The sequence below is a fragment of the Notamacropus eugenii genome, chromosome 6 (genome assembly GCF_028372415.1).
Source record: "Notamacropus eugenii isolate mMacEug1 chromosome 6, mMacEug1.pri_v2, whole genome shotgun sequence".
In the NCBI taxonomy this organism is placed as follows: Eukaryota; Metazoa; Chordata; class Mammalia; order Diprotodontia; family Macropodidae; genus Notamacropus; species Notamacropus eugenii.
In genome coordinates this window covers 316,944,452-316,959,662 of record NC_092877.1, presented here as the reverse complement: position 1 = coordinate 316,959,662, position 15,211 = coordinate 316,944,452, and the positions used below count along the sequence as shown (strand labels likewise).

Sequence of the window (15,211 nt, the reverse complement as noted above, 5' to 3'; positions counted from 1 at the left end):
ATGCTGTTTTTGCCAATTGTTTTTTATGCCTTTTCCTTCTAAATCTTTGTTGCAAGGAATGGCTCAGTGGATGAGGTAGGGGTGGGGTGATCTATGTAGATGAAGCAAAAAAAAAAAAAGATATTAACAAAGACAGGATTAAAATACTTACATAAAAAGTTCTTCCTTATATTGAGCTCACCCATGGGTCCAGCTCTGCTCAATTATAATACATGACAGCCCTGCAGAAGCTGGAAGAGAGGGCTCATGGCCCCTCTCTTCAGTGTCCTCCAAATTATGAGGGTTTCTACAAGCAGGTGCTCGCCCTATGGCAGGCTCTATCTCTCAGCTTCAAGCAGTAATGGAGGGGCCTCTGCTGATCCCACTGGAAGTCAGTAAGAGGAAAAGCAGGGGACCCTGGAGGCCAATCGGATTCCCAGAGGTCCCAAGCACACACATCGTAATCTGAATTTTAGAGCTGGCAAGAGCCTCAGCAGTCAGCTAACCCAGCCTAGGCAGAATCCCCCTTACCATAGGATGAGTGTCACCCAGTCTTTGCTTGTAAACCTCTGGAATACATCCCTAGGCAGCACAGCCTTTTTTTTTTTTTTCTACATCAAACGGGCCCTTTACCATTCCGCTCATTGTCCCTCAATAGATCTGAAGACAAATTGAACCAGATTTAAACCCTCAGTACACCATTAAAATACCTGAGGACAATTATCATGGGTCCCCCCCTCCCCCCTTCAGAACCTTCTCCATGCTAAACACCCCCAGTTTCCCCAGCCCTATGGCCCCACTCAGTGCCCCAGATCTGGTCTGACCCTGAGAGTAAGGAAGTGGTGGGGATGAGAACAACAGCTAGCACTAATATGCACTTTAAGGGTGACAAAATGCTATACAAGTGTTGCCTGTTGTCCCTTGAAAATTATGCCTTTCTTAGTGCAGGTCAAGACTGTATTAGTTTTTATTCATTGATATAGAACACTGTCAACCTATTAAGCTTGTAGTTCACTGGAAACCCCAGATTTTCTTTAGACAAGCTGCTTTCTAACCATGTCTTGCCCATCTGACACTTAGGAAACTGATTATTTGATCCCAAGTTTAAGACTTTTCATAGACCACTATTAAATTTCAATGGATTCAGTTCACTTCAATGTTCTACCGCATCCCTAATTCTTTCCCAGGTTATAGGAGCCCAGTTTCCTTTGGGGGTGGGGAAAATGACTGATGTTGAAGTGAGTGCATCTTCAGAGGTCAATCTGCACCCACACACACCAAGAAATACATAGGATTATTCACAAGCTTCCAGACACAGCCAGGACCTAACCCACAGTCCACTCTCTCTCTCTCCCCCTCATCCCCCCAAAAAGCACACACAGAAACTGATTGGGAGGGATCTGGTTTTCTCTTTATCGTTCAAAGAACTCCCATCATACCAGGGTCCCGCAAAAGGCACTTATATGGAGCTATATCCTACACCAACCCTGCCCAGTCTTCCCTGCCCACTGCTCTAGCTCCTTCTTTAAGAGGAATAAGAAAACACTCTGATATGTATTGCCACTCTGACTCCCCCTTAGCACTGGAAGAGGCTTTTGGGTCTGTCTTAGAACCAAGGAAATCAGGGTGGGAGAGAGGGGGCACAGGTTCTGGATTTCCTGGGAGTTACCCCAATAAGCAAGCATAGAGTTAGGGAGAAGGGCTGTATGGCTTAGGTTGGCACTAGAAAAAAAGTTTGGTCTGGCCACCAAAACTCCTGACATCCTAATAGCCCTGGGACCAGGAGTCAGCTGGGAGAGAGAAAGATCATCCTTGGGCACAAAGGGGGATTCCCATGTAGTCACCTTAAGCTAGACCCAAAGCAAGGGGCATATGGAGAGTGCACAAATAGAAGTAGGCATTGAGTTGCAGTGAGTTGAAGGATGAACTGTTCCCTCTACCTCCCAACCCCATAGGGATGCCTGGAAAGACAGGATATCCCAGAGGCTCTCAACTCCACCCCACTTGGGGGCTGCAACCAAACCTTTTAGCCAAATTAGCCACCAGGAAATATGGGGAAACTAAGGGTGCACCAGACTTAGTTCCAGGACTGGTGGGGCTGGAGCAGCAGTGGAGCAGGGGGTGAGGGACTGGCATCCCCAAGTTTCACTTGCTCCATTCAGAAAATAAGCAATTTAAAAAATGTAAAAATTCTTTCCCATCCCACCCTCCTTTACCCCTCAGGTCCAAGGCCTTAAAGAGGGATAAAGAGTGACTTCCCACCCTTTCATCCTCCCTGCCCTTTTCCTCTAAAAATCTATATACACATATACATATATGGCACAGTGAGGGCTGGGAGCCCTGGTCCTCAGCCCCTTCTCCCTCCCCTCTCCCAGACCCCACCTAGGGACTGAAAGGGTTAGTCATACCCAAATGGCTGTTTCATTTGGCCTGGGACATCAAAGGTTAAGGCAGATGTGAAGAAAAGGAGGGGTGGGGAGGGGAAGGAGGGAAGGGAGGAAGAGGTAGGGGAGTATGAGCCTCCCAGGCCTGAGAATGTTCCATCACTGAGGGGATTCCTATATTTGCCCCTGCCCCAGCCCACACCCTGCAGACCCTAGGGGTCAAAGGCAGTATTTGTGGGTCCTTTTCAGGTCTAGGGCAGTAGGCCCTTCTTTGACATGCCTCAGTTTACCCTTCTGTAATAGTCATCCTCCCCCTTTTAAGAGGCACTAATTGAAAGAATCCATTTCAGAGAGAAAGTGTGGAAGCTGCCCCAGAGGGACATAGAATAGAACCTCCCCTCCCATCCTTCTGAACTGGATTGTTTTTAGGGAGAAACCTGCTTTGGGAACATATCCTATATTTTTCCTTACCACCCCTAACCTCTGGGGAGAAAGGGCTCTCTCTGAACAAGGCACTTTGCAACCAACCTCGCCAACAGAGAAAGGCAGGCTAGGGTTGGGGTGGGAGTGGCAGTTCAGGGGGCTGAGGCACTGAGTCACAGAAAGCTGAAACACAAGAACTGTTCCCTTCTACTCCCCTTCCCCAACTCTCCATGAAAGGTCCCAACATTTGGCAGCAGAGAAACTCAGCAACACTGGAAGAGAGGAAAGAAAACCGAGGAGTCTGGAGTCCCCACTTCCAACCTTAACCCCCCTCCGAAGTCCCATTTCTGGGGCAGGAGAGTCTCTAAGGCACTGATGCTTGGTACTAAAGGAGCCAGTCAGATGTGGAGGGAGTAGGACAGAGGAGGTGAAGCCCGAAGCCTGAGGTCATCTTCGGTTCCTTTGTCTTTCTGGTCGCCCTCATCCACTCTTCCCATTCTGAATCTGGTGAGGTGGGCTGAGCTGGCTGGTGGCAGTGATAAGGGGAGAGAGTCCTTCCCCATGGCACTGAATTTAAAAATTGATTTGTTTCTTTTTAAAAAAAAAAGGAGGGTGACAGGAAGTTCAAGTGTGAAGAGGGGGAATCAGCTTCCATGATGCTGAGGTGGGGACTTAGGGGTGGCCAGTGCCTGGCCAGACCTAGCTCTGTGAGGCAAGCAGGGGGCCTAGGAGCCAGGAGCCCAGAAGTGGCACCAGCCCCACCCCCCACTAGCTCTCAGTCCTATGTTGCTTGAGCACCGAATAGACGTCATCAACACGGCTGAGCCGTTCAAAGAAAGGAAGGAGGTCCTGTAGCTCTGTGTCACCCATGTTGTCGAACCACGAGGCCACTGGGACCTAAGAAAAAGTATGGGGACCATGGAGGAAGGTGAAAGCTACATAGGGTTCCCATTCCATTGTCCCAGTCCCACTCACCCTATCTTAAGATGGTGCCTGGAGGGATTCATCCAGAGTAGGGAGATCCATTGGCCTCTCTTCATCAGCCCTGCTAATCTTCAAATCCTCTGTCCCACCTTTGACCCACTCCTCTGCTCAGTCCTAAACTCCAGGAGTCTGTCTCTTCCCTCACCTTCCTAGCTATCCCTTATACTCACAGCATTGTCTGGGTGGAAGACATAGGAGGCTGGAGAATTGTCCAAGATGAGCACCCTCCGAAGGTCCCGGCCCAGACGGCTCAGGTCTTTGACATAGTTCCCTCGGTGGAAGACGCAGGACTCCCGAAAGAGCCGGGCCCGAAAAGACCCCCACTTGTCCAACAGGTCAGCAACAGGGTCTGCATACTGTGAAGGAGAAGAGGGGCAGAAATGGATGGCATGATGCGTAGCGTGCTGGATTTGGTGTAGATTGGAATCCAGCCACAGCTACTAACTAGCTAAGGGCAAATCAAATAATCCCAAATAATGTGAAATCAACATTCCGCCTCACAGGGTTGTTAGGGGATAGCATGGAATGTACTTTGCAAACTTAGCAATACTATGTAAATGCTACTGTTACATTGTTACTATTATTGTGATTATAGGAGGAGGACTTCAAGGGAAAGTCAGGACCTCCCTAGGAAACTGGCCCAATAAGTGGTGCAGAGAGATGGAGATCCTAGCAAAGGAGACTCAGGAGGGAAGGCCTGACTCACATACCCACCCACCTCATAAGAAATGGAGGAGGAGGGAAGGAATGGGGGAGCTGCCCTACAGCAGCGATGGAAGGGGGAGTGGGGCTCACCTTGGCCAGGCTGGCTGTGAAAAGCACACACTCAAACAGTTGCCCCATCCGCTGCAGGAACTCGTCCACGTGGGGCCGCTTCAGCACATAGACCTGGGGGCAGGGGCAGTGAGGGACTTGCCAGTCAACTTCCCACGGGAAGGGAAGGTGGAGAAGCCCAGAAACACTAGCAGATCCGAAGGCCTAGGGACTGGGTTCTCCCATTTCCCATGCCCACCAATACCACCATAACTAATTCCCTGACCCTACCTATCTAATAAGAAGGAGTGGGCCTTGGATCACATTCAGATTGCTAGGGGAAAGGCCTACTGGTACAGCAGGGAGACAGGATAGGGTACCCTAGGATCCTCCTCACCCCAAGTGATGCTGGGTACCAGCCCCCGAACCAAGTAATGGAGAACAGGCTGAAGAGAAAACAGCCTATCCTGGATTACTTGAAACGGGTCCTGGCCACAGGGTGGGGTGAGAGGTCGGAGTAAGGCAGAGGGATTTGGAAGAAGAGGAAAAAACAAAAGGTCCCAGACTTTCTCAGTGGAGCCAAAATAAGAAGCTAGCTAATTAGCTGTTTGACCTTGGACCAAGTCACTTCCTTCCCCATTCTGAGGCTCAATTTCACAATCTGTAAAATGAAATCATTGGACTGGATCCTTCCACCCTTTACTGTGTATGATGAAGTTTACAGATCTTTTCTCAGAATGTTTTTAAACGCATAAAACAAAACTCACAGGATTATAAAGGACATAAGTTATACTGTTTAGTAGAATTATCAAAACAGCAAAAAAGTTTATGGACCCCCCAGTTAAGGATTCCCCCCACCCCACCCCAACCCTAAGGCTATATAACATTCTCCCAGCTCTAAGATTCGAAGTGTATGGGGAAAGTAGAGAGATCCTAGAGTCTGGCAGCCTCCAAAAGTCAAAGACAACTTGAGTGAGGTTGGATCTTCCCTACCTTCTGCTCATCCCCCACCCCTCCACATCTTGCTCTTGGCCCTCCCTCATCCACTCACCTGGTGAACCACTCCATCAATCTCCACAGGGATGATGAAATCTGCGTTGTTCACGGGCTGTGGGAGATGCAAAAAGGCTGTAGCCGATTGACCGAGTGACTGAGCTCTGACCTGACTGAGCTCTGACAGTGGGGCCAAAGCACCTTTCCAGTCCCTCCCTCAGAGACCGGGGGAAGGAAAGGGAGGGAGGAGAGCCAGGCCAGCAGGCAGGGGAGGAATGAGGAGCACCAGCCCCAGGACCTTAGAGGGTGGTGGGAAGGATCATGCTGGGGTTGGGAGGGTCCCAAGGTCAGAATCCAACCTTAAATGAACTGTGCACCAAGGTCTCATCCAGGTCGATAACCACACATATTTTGCCCAAGTCCTGGGCTTTGGCCTCAGGAAGCAGATATTTAGCTGGTGCCTGTGGAAGAACAAAGGGGGACAGGGAATAGGATGGAAGGCCCCCAAAAGGCAACAGGACAACTCAATGTCCCCAAATGTCTCTTCCTCTAGGCCTCAATCCTGACTTAACGTTTTTGTTGTTTGTTTTTTGGAAGCAATGGGAGTTAAGGCACTTGCCTAGGGTCACACACCTAGTAAGTATCTGAGGCCAGATTTGAAGTCAGGTCCTTCAAGGCTGGTGTACTATCCACTGAGTTTACCTAACTGCCCCTCAATCCCACTTCCTAAGGAACACTACCTCAGCAGCCCCCTCCTCAGGAGGACACAATGGTGGGGATCAGCAGCCCAGGATTCTGGTCTTGGCTCTGATACTCACTCCCTAAGAGCTGGAAGTAAAGGATTTCACCTGTCCTCAGTTTCCTCATCTGTAAAATGCACATTTATCAGTCCTATCTTGTCTTTCAGAGTTTCTGGGAGGATGAAATGAGAAAACGCCTGTATCCTCCAAGCCTTGAAAAACACCCAATATTTCTAAAGTACTCGAAGGCTTTAGATATGCCATTTGTTACTTATTTGATGCTTACAATGAGGTGATTTTGGCACAATGGACAGAAAACTGACCTTTCAAGAGTACAGAAGGCCTGGACCCAAATGTCCCCCTCAGTCACCCAATGACTGACTTAACCTCCCAGTGCTTAGGAAACTCTATAAGACTATACATAGAAGAGAAAGGGCCATCACATACTGCTAGAAGGGCTTTCCTCATTTGGAAGTTCTCTGTGCCAAGGAGATTAGAGCTCCAGCCCCTATCCTTGACCCTTTGAACCATTCCTGTGAGGTAGGAATGAATATTATTTTCCCATTTTGCAAATGATGAAACAAGGTTCTGTTAAGTGCTAAACGACTCACCCAATTAAATGCATCTATTAAGTATGTGAGGTGGAATACCTAGCCACCATTCGCTCCTACCATCTTAAAGTTAGGGCTTGGCACTTAATGTTTATGGAGTTCAACTGAATTCTATGAAAACAATTTGAAAAGATGAGAGCAGTATACAGGTTCCAGAAGTTATTACTCTAATGATTAACTCAGGGGCTCACATGGTCAGGAGGCCCAGGTTAAAATGGCACTTCTAATGCTTCCTAGCTGTGTTACTCTGGGCAAGACATCTGATCTCTCTGGGCCTCAGTTTCCTCATCTGTAAAAGGGGATAGTAGCACCTCCATGCCCTACTCTCCTCAGATTGTTATAAAGAAAGCCTGCTGGGGCACATCTAGGTGGCCCAGTGGATAGAGCACTTGCTCTGGAGTCAGAAGGACCTGAGTTCAAATCTAGTCTCAGATACTAGCTGTGTGACCCTTATCCCCAAATTACCTCAAAAAAAAATAGAAAAAAAGCATGCTGGGAACCTTACTAGGTTACCTAAATGTGAGTGATTTGTTCATTAATAATGTGCAAAGGGTGATAGAGACAATGATAATCATACTTCTCCTTGAGGGGGACCCTGACAGTTTACTGACCTTGGGAACAGTCCCATTTTCCTCGACCAGCAGGGGGGCATTATTGTTAATGGGCACAGGCTCAGACTCATCATGACACAAGCAGCAAAACAGAGAATGGAAAATTCCTCGACTCCGGGGTTTCTTTGAAGGTGATGATGGCTGATCACCTGTGGAGTCCAAAGATGATTCATCAGGCTAGTCCCAGTAATTGGAAGTCCAAGATCCACACTCAACCCCAGCCCTGGTCAAGATCTGAACGTAAAAAATGCCAGGATGCTGAGGGAGAACCTGCAGTCAAACCAGGAAGAATGAGAAAAGCAGCCTGACACAGTGGAATGAGTCAGAAGGGCTCAATTCAAATCCTGGTTCCATCCCTCTTACTATTAATGTGGACAACTCATTTAACTTTTCTTCGCACATGTAATATGGGCTCAATGACCTCTGAGGTCTCTGTCAACTCCAGATCTATGCTCCTATGAATCTAAGACCTGCCAAAGATCCACACTTGGGCCTGAGGCACAAGTCAGCTAACCTTGGGGCATCCCCAAGGATTCCAAGCTTCCAGCTGTCTCCTCTCTACTGAAGCCTACTCCATTCCCTGGCTGCCAAGGTGGGGATGAGACATACACACAGCCACCAAACCAGAGGGGACAAATGTCAGCCAAGCATTTCCTTAGTCAAACTTGGCTGCTTCCCATTTGTGGGGCTGCATCCCTCACTCTCAAACCGTGGCATCCCCCCTAAGGGGAGTCAAAGGAAATCTGTTCAGGTCAGCAAGTAGGCCAAGACTTCAAAAATGATGCCAATGGAGAATTCAGCTTACTGTGAACCAATGCACAGCATCAGAATAACTGACAAGGCGACCCGGGTACCATAAAGCAAAACAACGTTAGAAGACATCAGAACTTTGAGGGAGAAATGGCGAGGCATGTCGGCCACTTCTTAGAGAGGAGCAGATGTGCAGAGTGACACATCTGTCAGATACCACCAATGGGCACTTTTTTTTTGACCGACTAGATTTATTTAAAGGGAGGGCTTGGGGTGGGGGTGGGGTGGGTAGCTTAGTGTATGTGACAGAAGTGCTAAAAGAAAGAAAAGACTCGGTAAAACATTCAAAGCAAAAAAGTTCAGAAGGGAACACAGGGCAATTTTATTACTACCTTCTTAAGTTTAACATGCATTTTTAAAAAATGAACATACAAGGTACACAATTTATACACCTTCCCCTTTCATTAGTCTATACTGAAATGTCTATGTTTGTTGGTGACTTGAGTTTGTGAGGAAAACAAAAACAAAAACAAATTTAAATTTAAATCAAGATGCCAGACACAGGGGTTTATGACTCTAAAACTGGCTGACCCCAGAGAAGTACCATTATGCCACAAGATCAAAAGATTTGAAGTCAGAAGGGACCCTGAGGCCCTCAAATCAAAATCCGAATACCTTATTAAAAAATTATTCTTAAATATTAGAAAAGGGCAGAAAACAAAAAGATTCTATTTGAAACTGTGAATCTCCATTTCACTGCTTTTTTAAAAAATATGTAACACATTCTACACATTACTTTCAAAATTGTACTCTGCTCCCCTTTGAACATCCTGTTCTCATAGCATTAAAAAAATGCTACTATGGTCCTCTGCTTTTTTGGCATCACTATTGCTAAACTCCTCTACAACCCCACCTCCCCTTTAAATTAAATACCGAAGGAGAAAAAACCAAGTCTTGGTTTTTCACAAGTAAGCAGAACCCAAAACCAATTAATAAAGTTGCCAGGTACAAAAAGCTGTAGCTCTGCACGTTAGGTCAACCACCTCTTACAGATGAAGAAACAGGTTCAGAGAGAGATTTGCCCAAGGATCAAAAAGTTGGTAAACAGCAAAGGGAGAATCTGAACTGAGATCTGTGTTTTTTTTTCCTATCCTAGGACAGGCTCTTTCTCTTTTAGGACACAGAAACGTCCAGCTGGAAATCTCAGACACTAACAGAGAACACACACACACACAGACACACGAGTGCACGCACACACAGTCACACATGTGTGTGCACATACAACACACACATACATACTTCGCTCGGGCCTTGGGCACGGACCCTTAGATCGAGGGGCCCCTGCAGTCTGCTGACAGTACCCTAGCTAATACCTCCCACCAACTCCCTTCCTGTCTTGTAGCTCCTCCCTCTGGAAATTAGGGTTCAACGTCCACGGCGCCAGCTGGCACTGGGGGGAGTCAGGAGAGCAGCCAGACACACTGGTGAGCCTGTGCTTCGTCCCACACCATCTGGACTGACACGTCCCAGTCCCTGTCCCCTCACGCTCCCCTCCCCGAGGCCGGAGGCAGCTTTAACCTCCTGCCCCGCTAGCTCACCGAACTTCGGGGGCCCCTGCAGTTGGATAATAAGGAAGTTAGGTTAATCACGGGAGCACTCTCGATCACGCCAATTTCAGTCCAGTTGGGATACCAAGCCTCTGTATGGAGCTCCCCCTTGGATGCTATGTGCGCCTAGAAGGGTGCTCAAAGCAAGCCTGCTGGGGAGTGATAGAAAGCTGGGGGGGTCAGGCTTTGAAAACAAGTGACGTCCCTCTGGTGTGTGCCGCGTATGCTCAGATGGGGTATCCCCCCCAAAATGTGCATACACATGCCTAGGTTCCTAACTGCCTGATCCCTCCCCCTCTCCTCATCCCCCCTTGCTAGGGTGCTATGAAATCTGCTCCAAGCTAAGGTGGGTGTCTGTGCTTGGAATCAATGCTCGAGTCCAGAAGTGAGGGGAAGGAACAGGGAGGAGCACCCCCTCCTCCCCACTCCACCCCGACCCATTCTTAGATTGTTAGCAAAGTGCCGTCCCCTCCTCACTCTTCAAGCCACAGCATACACCCCCTCTTCGTCACCACCCCAACCTGACACCCGGCTCGGAAGGGGGTGGAGTCTGGGTGGCCTGGATTCGCCCCCTTCTCACCCCCAAATATGCAATCCCCCGGCGCAGCCAATTACTTCCCAGGGGACCCCCCTAGCAGGGTTCAGTTCCCAGACTCCCGGGATGGGGGTGGGGTGACACGGAAGAAGACCTCCTAGCCTCAGCCTCCCCTGCCACCCTCCACTTGCCAGCCTCAGTTTCCCCACTGTGGCTCAGCAAGAGCGCCAAAGAAGTGAAACCCCGCCCCACGTCCCGGGAGCTGGCAGTTCAAACTCCCCTCTCCAAGCATTATAGGGTGCTTTGAGATCGTCCAGGAGAGATGGGACGGGGAGCGACGGCGAGTGAGCGGCCCTTTGGCATCCGGCCGGCCAGGGCACCCCCCTCCTTGCTCCCCTCCTCCAGCCCTGCACCCTTCCGTCCTCCAACCTTGCACCCCTTCCCCTCCCCTCCCCCAGCCCCGCCGGTCCGTCTACCTTTTCCCCGCAGCGGGCTCCGCGCCTCTTCCTTGCTAATCTGAGTGATGACGGCCGAGCTGTCCATGGGGCCAGGCGGGATTGGGCCGGACTCTGCCCCCGGCGCCCGGCCCCCCCCCCAGCTCGGGCCGGAATGGGGGCGCGGGGGGGGAGGGGAGAGGGAGGGAGGAAGGGATCCCCAGGAAATAAGGAGGAGGGGGGAGGCTCGAGGGGGGAGGGAGAAAAAAATGGGGGGAGGGAGGGGGCGCGGAGGAAACTTTGTTACAACATGGAGTTTCCTCCCCGCGAGGCGGATACAAACATGGAACCCGGGCGCCGTTTCAAGGTTCCCCCTTAAAAGGGCGATGACTTCCGAGTAACCAGGACTCCAGATTCACGCTTCCTCCCTCTTTTGGGTAGGTGGTTCCAGGCCTGACGGAGTTTAGAGGAGGAATTTAATCGTTACTTGTGCTTCAGCAAAATCAAATTCAAGCATCTCGGGGCTGGACCCACAGTACTGAAGATAGTCTTACTATTAAGTAAGGCTTTCTTTTCTCCTACGAAGCATTCCTCCCTACCCAAACTCCTCCCCAGCCCTGGGCAGGTGTGGTTATTCCCATTTTCCTGATAAGGAAACTGAGACCTAGATTGGCCCAAGGGCACACAGTTAAAGCAAAATTTAACCATTGAGATTAGAACCTAGGTTTTCTCCGTCCCAGTAGGTTTCAGGAATGCCTCAAGCCTATTGAACCCAATTTGGGCTAGAAATATTTTCCAGCTTCCTGGCAGGAAGACTGAGGCGGAGACATACTAGCCACTCAAGCCATACTATTCAGTACATTGGTTTAACATGTAATACAAGAGTAGGTATCTTACTGCTTGCTTCCTCAATGGGTGGGAGAGGGGCTGGAGCGAGGGAGAGAATTCGGAACTCAATATTTTTTAAAGTTTAAAAAAGAATAAAAGAAGTAGAATGAATAAAATGTAAATACTATAATATAATATAGTAATTACTTTATATTATGATGTATTAAATACTGTAATATAATACACAAGTTAGGACAGTATTGATACTACCAGCATGGAGCCCTTAGGGCCTCCCTAACTCCCAAGAAATATTCAAGCTGCTGTTAATTAGTAATGAACATCTGTTCATATAATAATAATCAATGATAACAATAAGTTAATAATAACTCACCTTTAATGGCACTTTACAATGCTTTCCACCAGTGTCACCAGTTCAGAATTTGAAAGTCTGCGTCTCAGAGCTGTTTGCCTTAGGTGAATCTATGCCTTGTATCTTATGGATTATATCTTCTGGTTCAGTTGTTTCTGATTCCTTGTGATTCCATTGCAAAGATTCTGAAGTGGCTTGCATTTCCTTCTCCAGCTCATTTTACAGATGGGGAAACCGAGGCAAACATGGTTAAGTGACTTGCCCAGAGTCACACAGCTAGTAAGTGTCTGAGGCCGAATTTGAACTCAGGAAAATGAGTCTTCTTACTTCAGGCCAGGCTCTCTGTGCACTATGGCGCCACCTAGCTTCCCCCTAGGTATTCACTCCTAGTTTTTCTCCTGCGTTCTAGATCTCGAATTGTCTCTAATAGGAACAATCTCCGTCTATTGTTGTTTTTGTTCAGTTTTTTCAAATAGTATCGGACTCTTCCTGACCCCCATCTGGGGTTTTCTTGGCAAAGGTACTGGAGTGGCTTGCCGTTTCCTTCTCCAGCCTATTTTTACAGATGAGTAAACTGAGGCAAACAAGGTGAAGTGACTTGCCCAGGGTCACACAGCTAAGTGTCTGAGGCTACATTTGAACTCAGGTCTTCCTGCACTCTACCCACAGCACCACCTAACTGCCCCAGATTATATTTTTAGGGGTTCCTTGCTCCCTGGAGAGCTTCTTCTTGATCTAAAAGTAAAACAGGGCAGGGGGGCTCTGGGAGGCATTCACTGTAGGGGCTGCCTGGGGCATTTGCCTTGGATGAAGTCCTCAGGTAAGGGGTGGGAGAGTTTTGTAGGGGAGATCAAAGACGATTCTTCTCCATCGTGTTTATCTATTATTGAGGCAGGGTGCCTACCTCCCTGGTCACAGGATTGTTGTGTTCATCCTTGGTTTTTGAAGAAGACCATGACATCAGAGAAATGATAACATGACTTGCACTTGACTTTGTTTTGAGTGAGGGAGGGCTGTTGAGGTCACCAACCTCACTTTCTCCTCCTCCTAGTCTCAGGGACACCAACAGGGAAGGAGTAGTATCAGAACTGGAAGGGACTTTAAGGATCACCTGCTCCAACTTCCTCATTGGGATTTGTCCAATTGATGGGTAGTAGTGTTGGGATTCAAACCCATATCTTTTTACTGCAAATATAGGAGTTTTTCAGTTCACCGGGCTCTTACAGGTGGACAGATTGTACTTGGGCTGATCTGGGGGTGGGGGTTGGAGGAGGAAGCAAAGGATATGACATGTATCTGTTAAATGAGGAGGATATAGGTAGAGATCCCCATCCTCATGGGGGTTTGAGCAGAGACTAGCCATTCACTTATTGGGGCTGCTGAAGCGGGGCTTCCTGTTCAGGTATAAGTTGGACCTGATGACCTCTAATGTCTTTCTGGTTCTACATCTCTGAAAAGATGAGATCTGGGTAGCAGTGATATCCTAATCACGGGTTAGTAAAGAGACAGAATTAGCTAACTCCCATGCAAGAACTATGGGCCGCTAGGTGGCGCAGTGGACAGACCACTGAGCTTGGAACCAAAAAGACTCACCTTCTAGAATTCAAATCTTTTCTCCCCTAATCAATCACACTAATGGCTGGCTCTGATGAGTCTGGGAGACAGGGAAATTATGGCTATTGATGAGATGGGTTATATTTAATATATATAAAATATATAAATATTGCATTAATAAATATATAAAACATAATGAAAACAATATGTTTATATTAAGGAAATGGATCACAAAGAATTTGCTTAGGATTCCTGGATGTGAATGAGGAAGGTGCTTTGTAGAACTTGAATGATAAAGTGACTGGGTGCTGTATGAGGAATTCCTGGATGAAGAAATTCCTTTTCATCAATGCAGTTTGGCACTTTCTCTGAAATATAATCTTAGGAAAAGTGACTTGCCCACAGTCACACAGTCAGGTATGTGTCAGAGACTGTCTGGCTTTAGAGATTAATTCTGATCTTTACACCACCCTCCCTCCAGAACCTTAAGCACTACAAATGTGGAAGGGGGTGCAGGGAGAGGGGATCCCCTAGGGGATCAAAAGTCAAGAGAAAGTGGGACATCAACCTGTAACAACCCATTTTCCAGCTGAACAAAGGGGAAGGCCATTGAGAGTATCCTTCAGCCATCAGCGGGTAAGAGGTTACCCTGGGGACCTGTTTGATTAAAGAGAAGAAGGGGAATTGAGAGAAGACTTGTGGAAGGAAGACAATGATGCTCCAAGGTAATTGATGATATTTATCTCCTACCTACATGCTGAATGTTGCTCTTTGTTGGGTTTTTTTTTTTTTGGCTGTCATTTGATTCTTGTATTTTTATTCAGATTTAGACAGATAAAAAGTTGCTCTGGTTCTATCCTGTCTCCAGGGACTGGGATGGATTTGGGGAGGGAGAGAAGTAGGGAAGAAGGAAACAGAGGGAAAGTTCCAGAAAAGTCAGCTGTTGGCCATCCTTGATTTGGGGGTTCCTGAATCACCCTGGCCTGGGCCATAGAGTGCAGGACTTGGCATCAGGAAGAACTGAGTTGGAATCCTCCCCTAGTTACAAGCAAGTCACAACCCTTCTAAACCTCAGTTTCCTCACTGCAAAATGGGGGGAGAGACTAACAGTAGCATCTGTCTTACCAAACTGTTGTGAGAATTGAATTAAAAATGTATGTAAAATCACTTTGCAAGCCTTAACTGGCTTTACAAATCTGAACTACCTTTATTACTGGAGAGGAGAATGCTGGCAACTTCTGCAAATTGATTTGTCCAAAAGTGCTCAATTCCAAAGAGCTCTCCCCTCTCCCCCATTCCCCCAGGCTGCATCCTAGGGACCAAATCTTTATTTAGGAGCCACAAGGTGGAATGAATTATCAGGCTTCTTGGCCCTCTCAGCTAGTTCTTCATCTCTTTGCACCTCAGTTTCCTTGTTTTGGTTCATCTCCCTGGTGAAAAAAAGAGCTTTTGCTGTCCCAATTCCTCAACTGAAGTTAATTAACTTCAACAAACATTTCAGTCCCTCCCATGACACATAAGAGGCACTCTGCTAGAGCCTGGGGACTATGAAGGCAAAATAAAATCGGGTCTTTGCCTTGAAAAAGGAATTTGCATTCTTTTGGGAGGAAATTTCATGTACATGTAGACTAATACATAAAGCTAATTTGAGAAAG

The 15,211-nt window shown here is 47.7% G+C and overlaps 1 protein-coding gene across 1 annotated transcript; it reads right to left on the bottom strand.

Annotated features, from left to right (window-relative positions):
* Positions 1 to 1,368: 1,368 nt before the first annotated feature.
* CTDSP1 (CTD small phosphatase 1) lies at positions 1,369 to 11,186 on the bottom strand. The gene is made up of 7 exons (XM_072617770.1): positions 10,847 to 11,186; positions 7,479 to 7,627; positions 5,876 to 5,977; positions 5,575 to 5,631; positions 4,566 to 4,658; positions 3,941 to 4,126; positions 1,369 to 3,683 (listed from the first exon to the last, which is right to left on the bottom strand). The coding sequence occupies exons 1-7, from the start codon at positions 10,911 to 10,913 to the stop codon at positions 3,555 to 3,557; spliced, it is 783 nt and encodes a 260-aa protein (XP_072473871.1). The 5' UTR covers positions 10,914 to 11,186; the 3' UTR covers positions 1,369 to 3,554.
* Between the last annotated feature and the right edge of the window lie 4,025 nt (positions 11,187 to 15,211).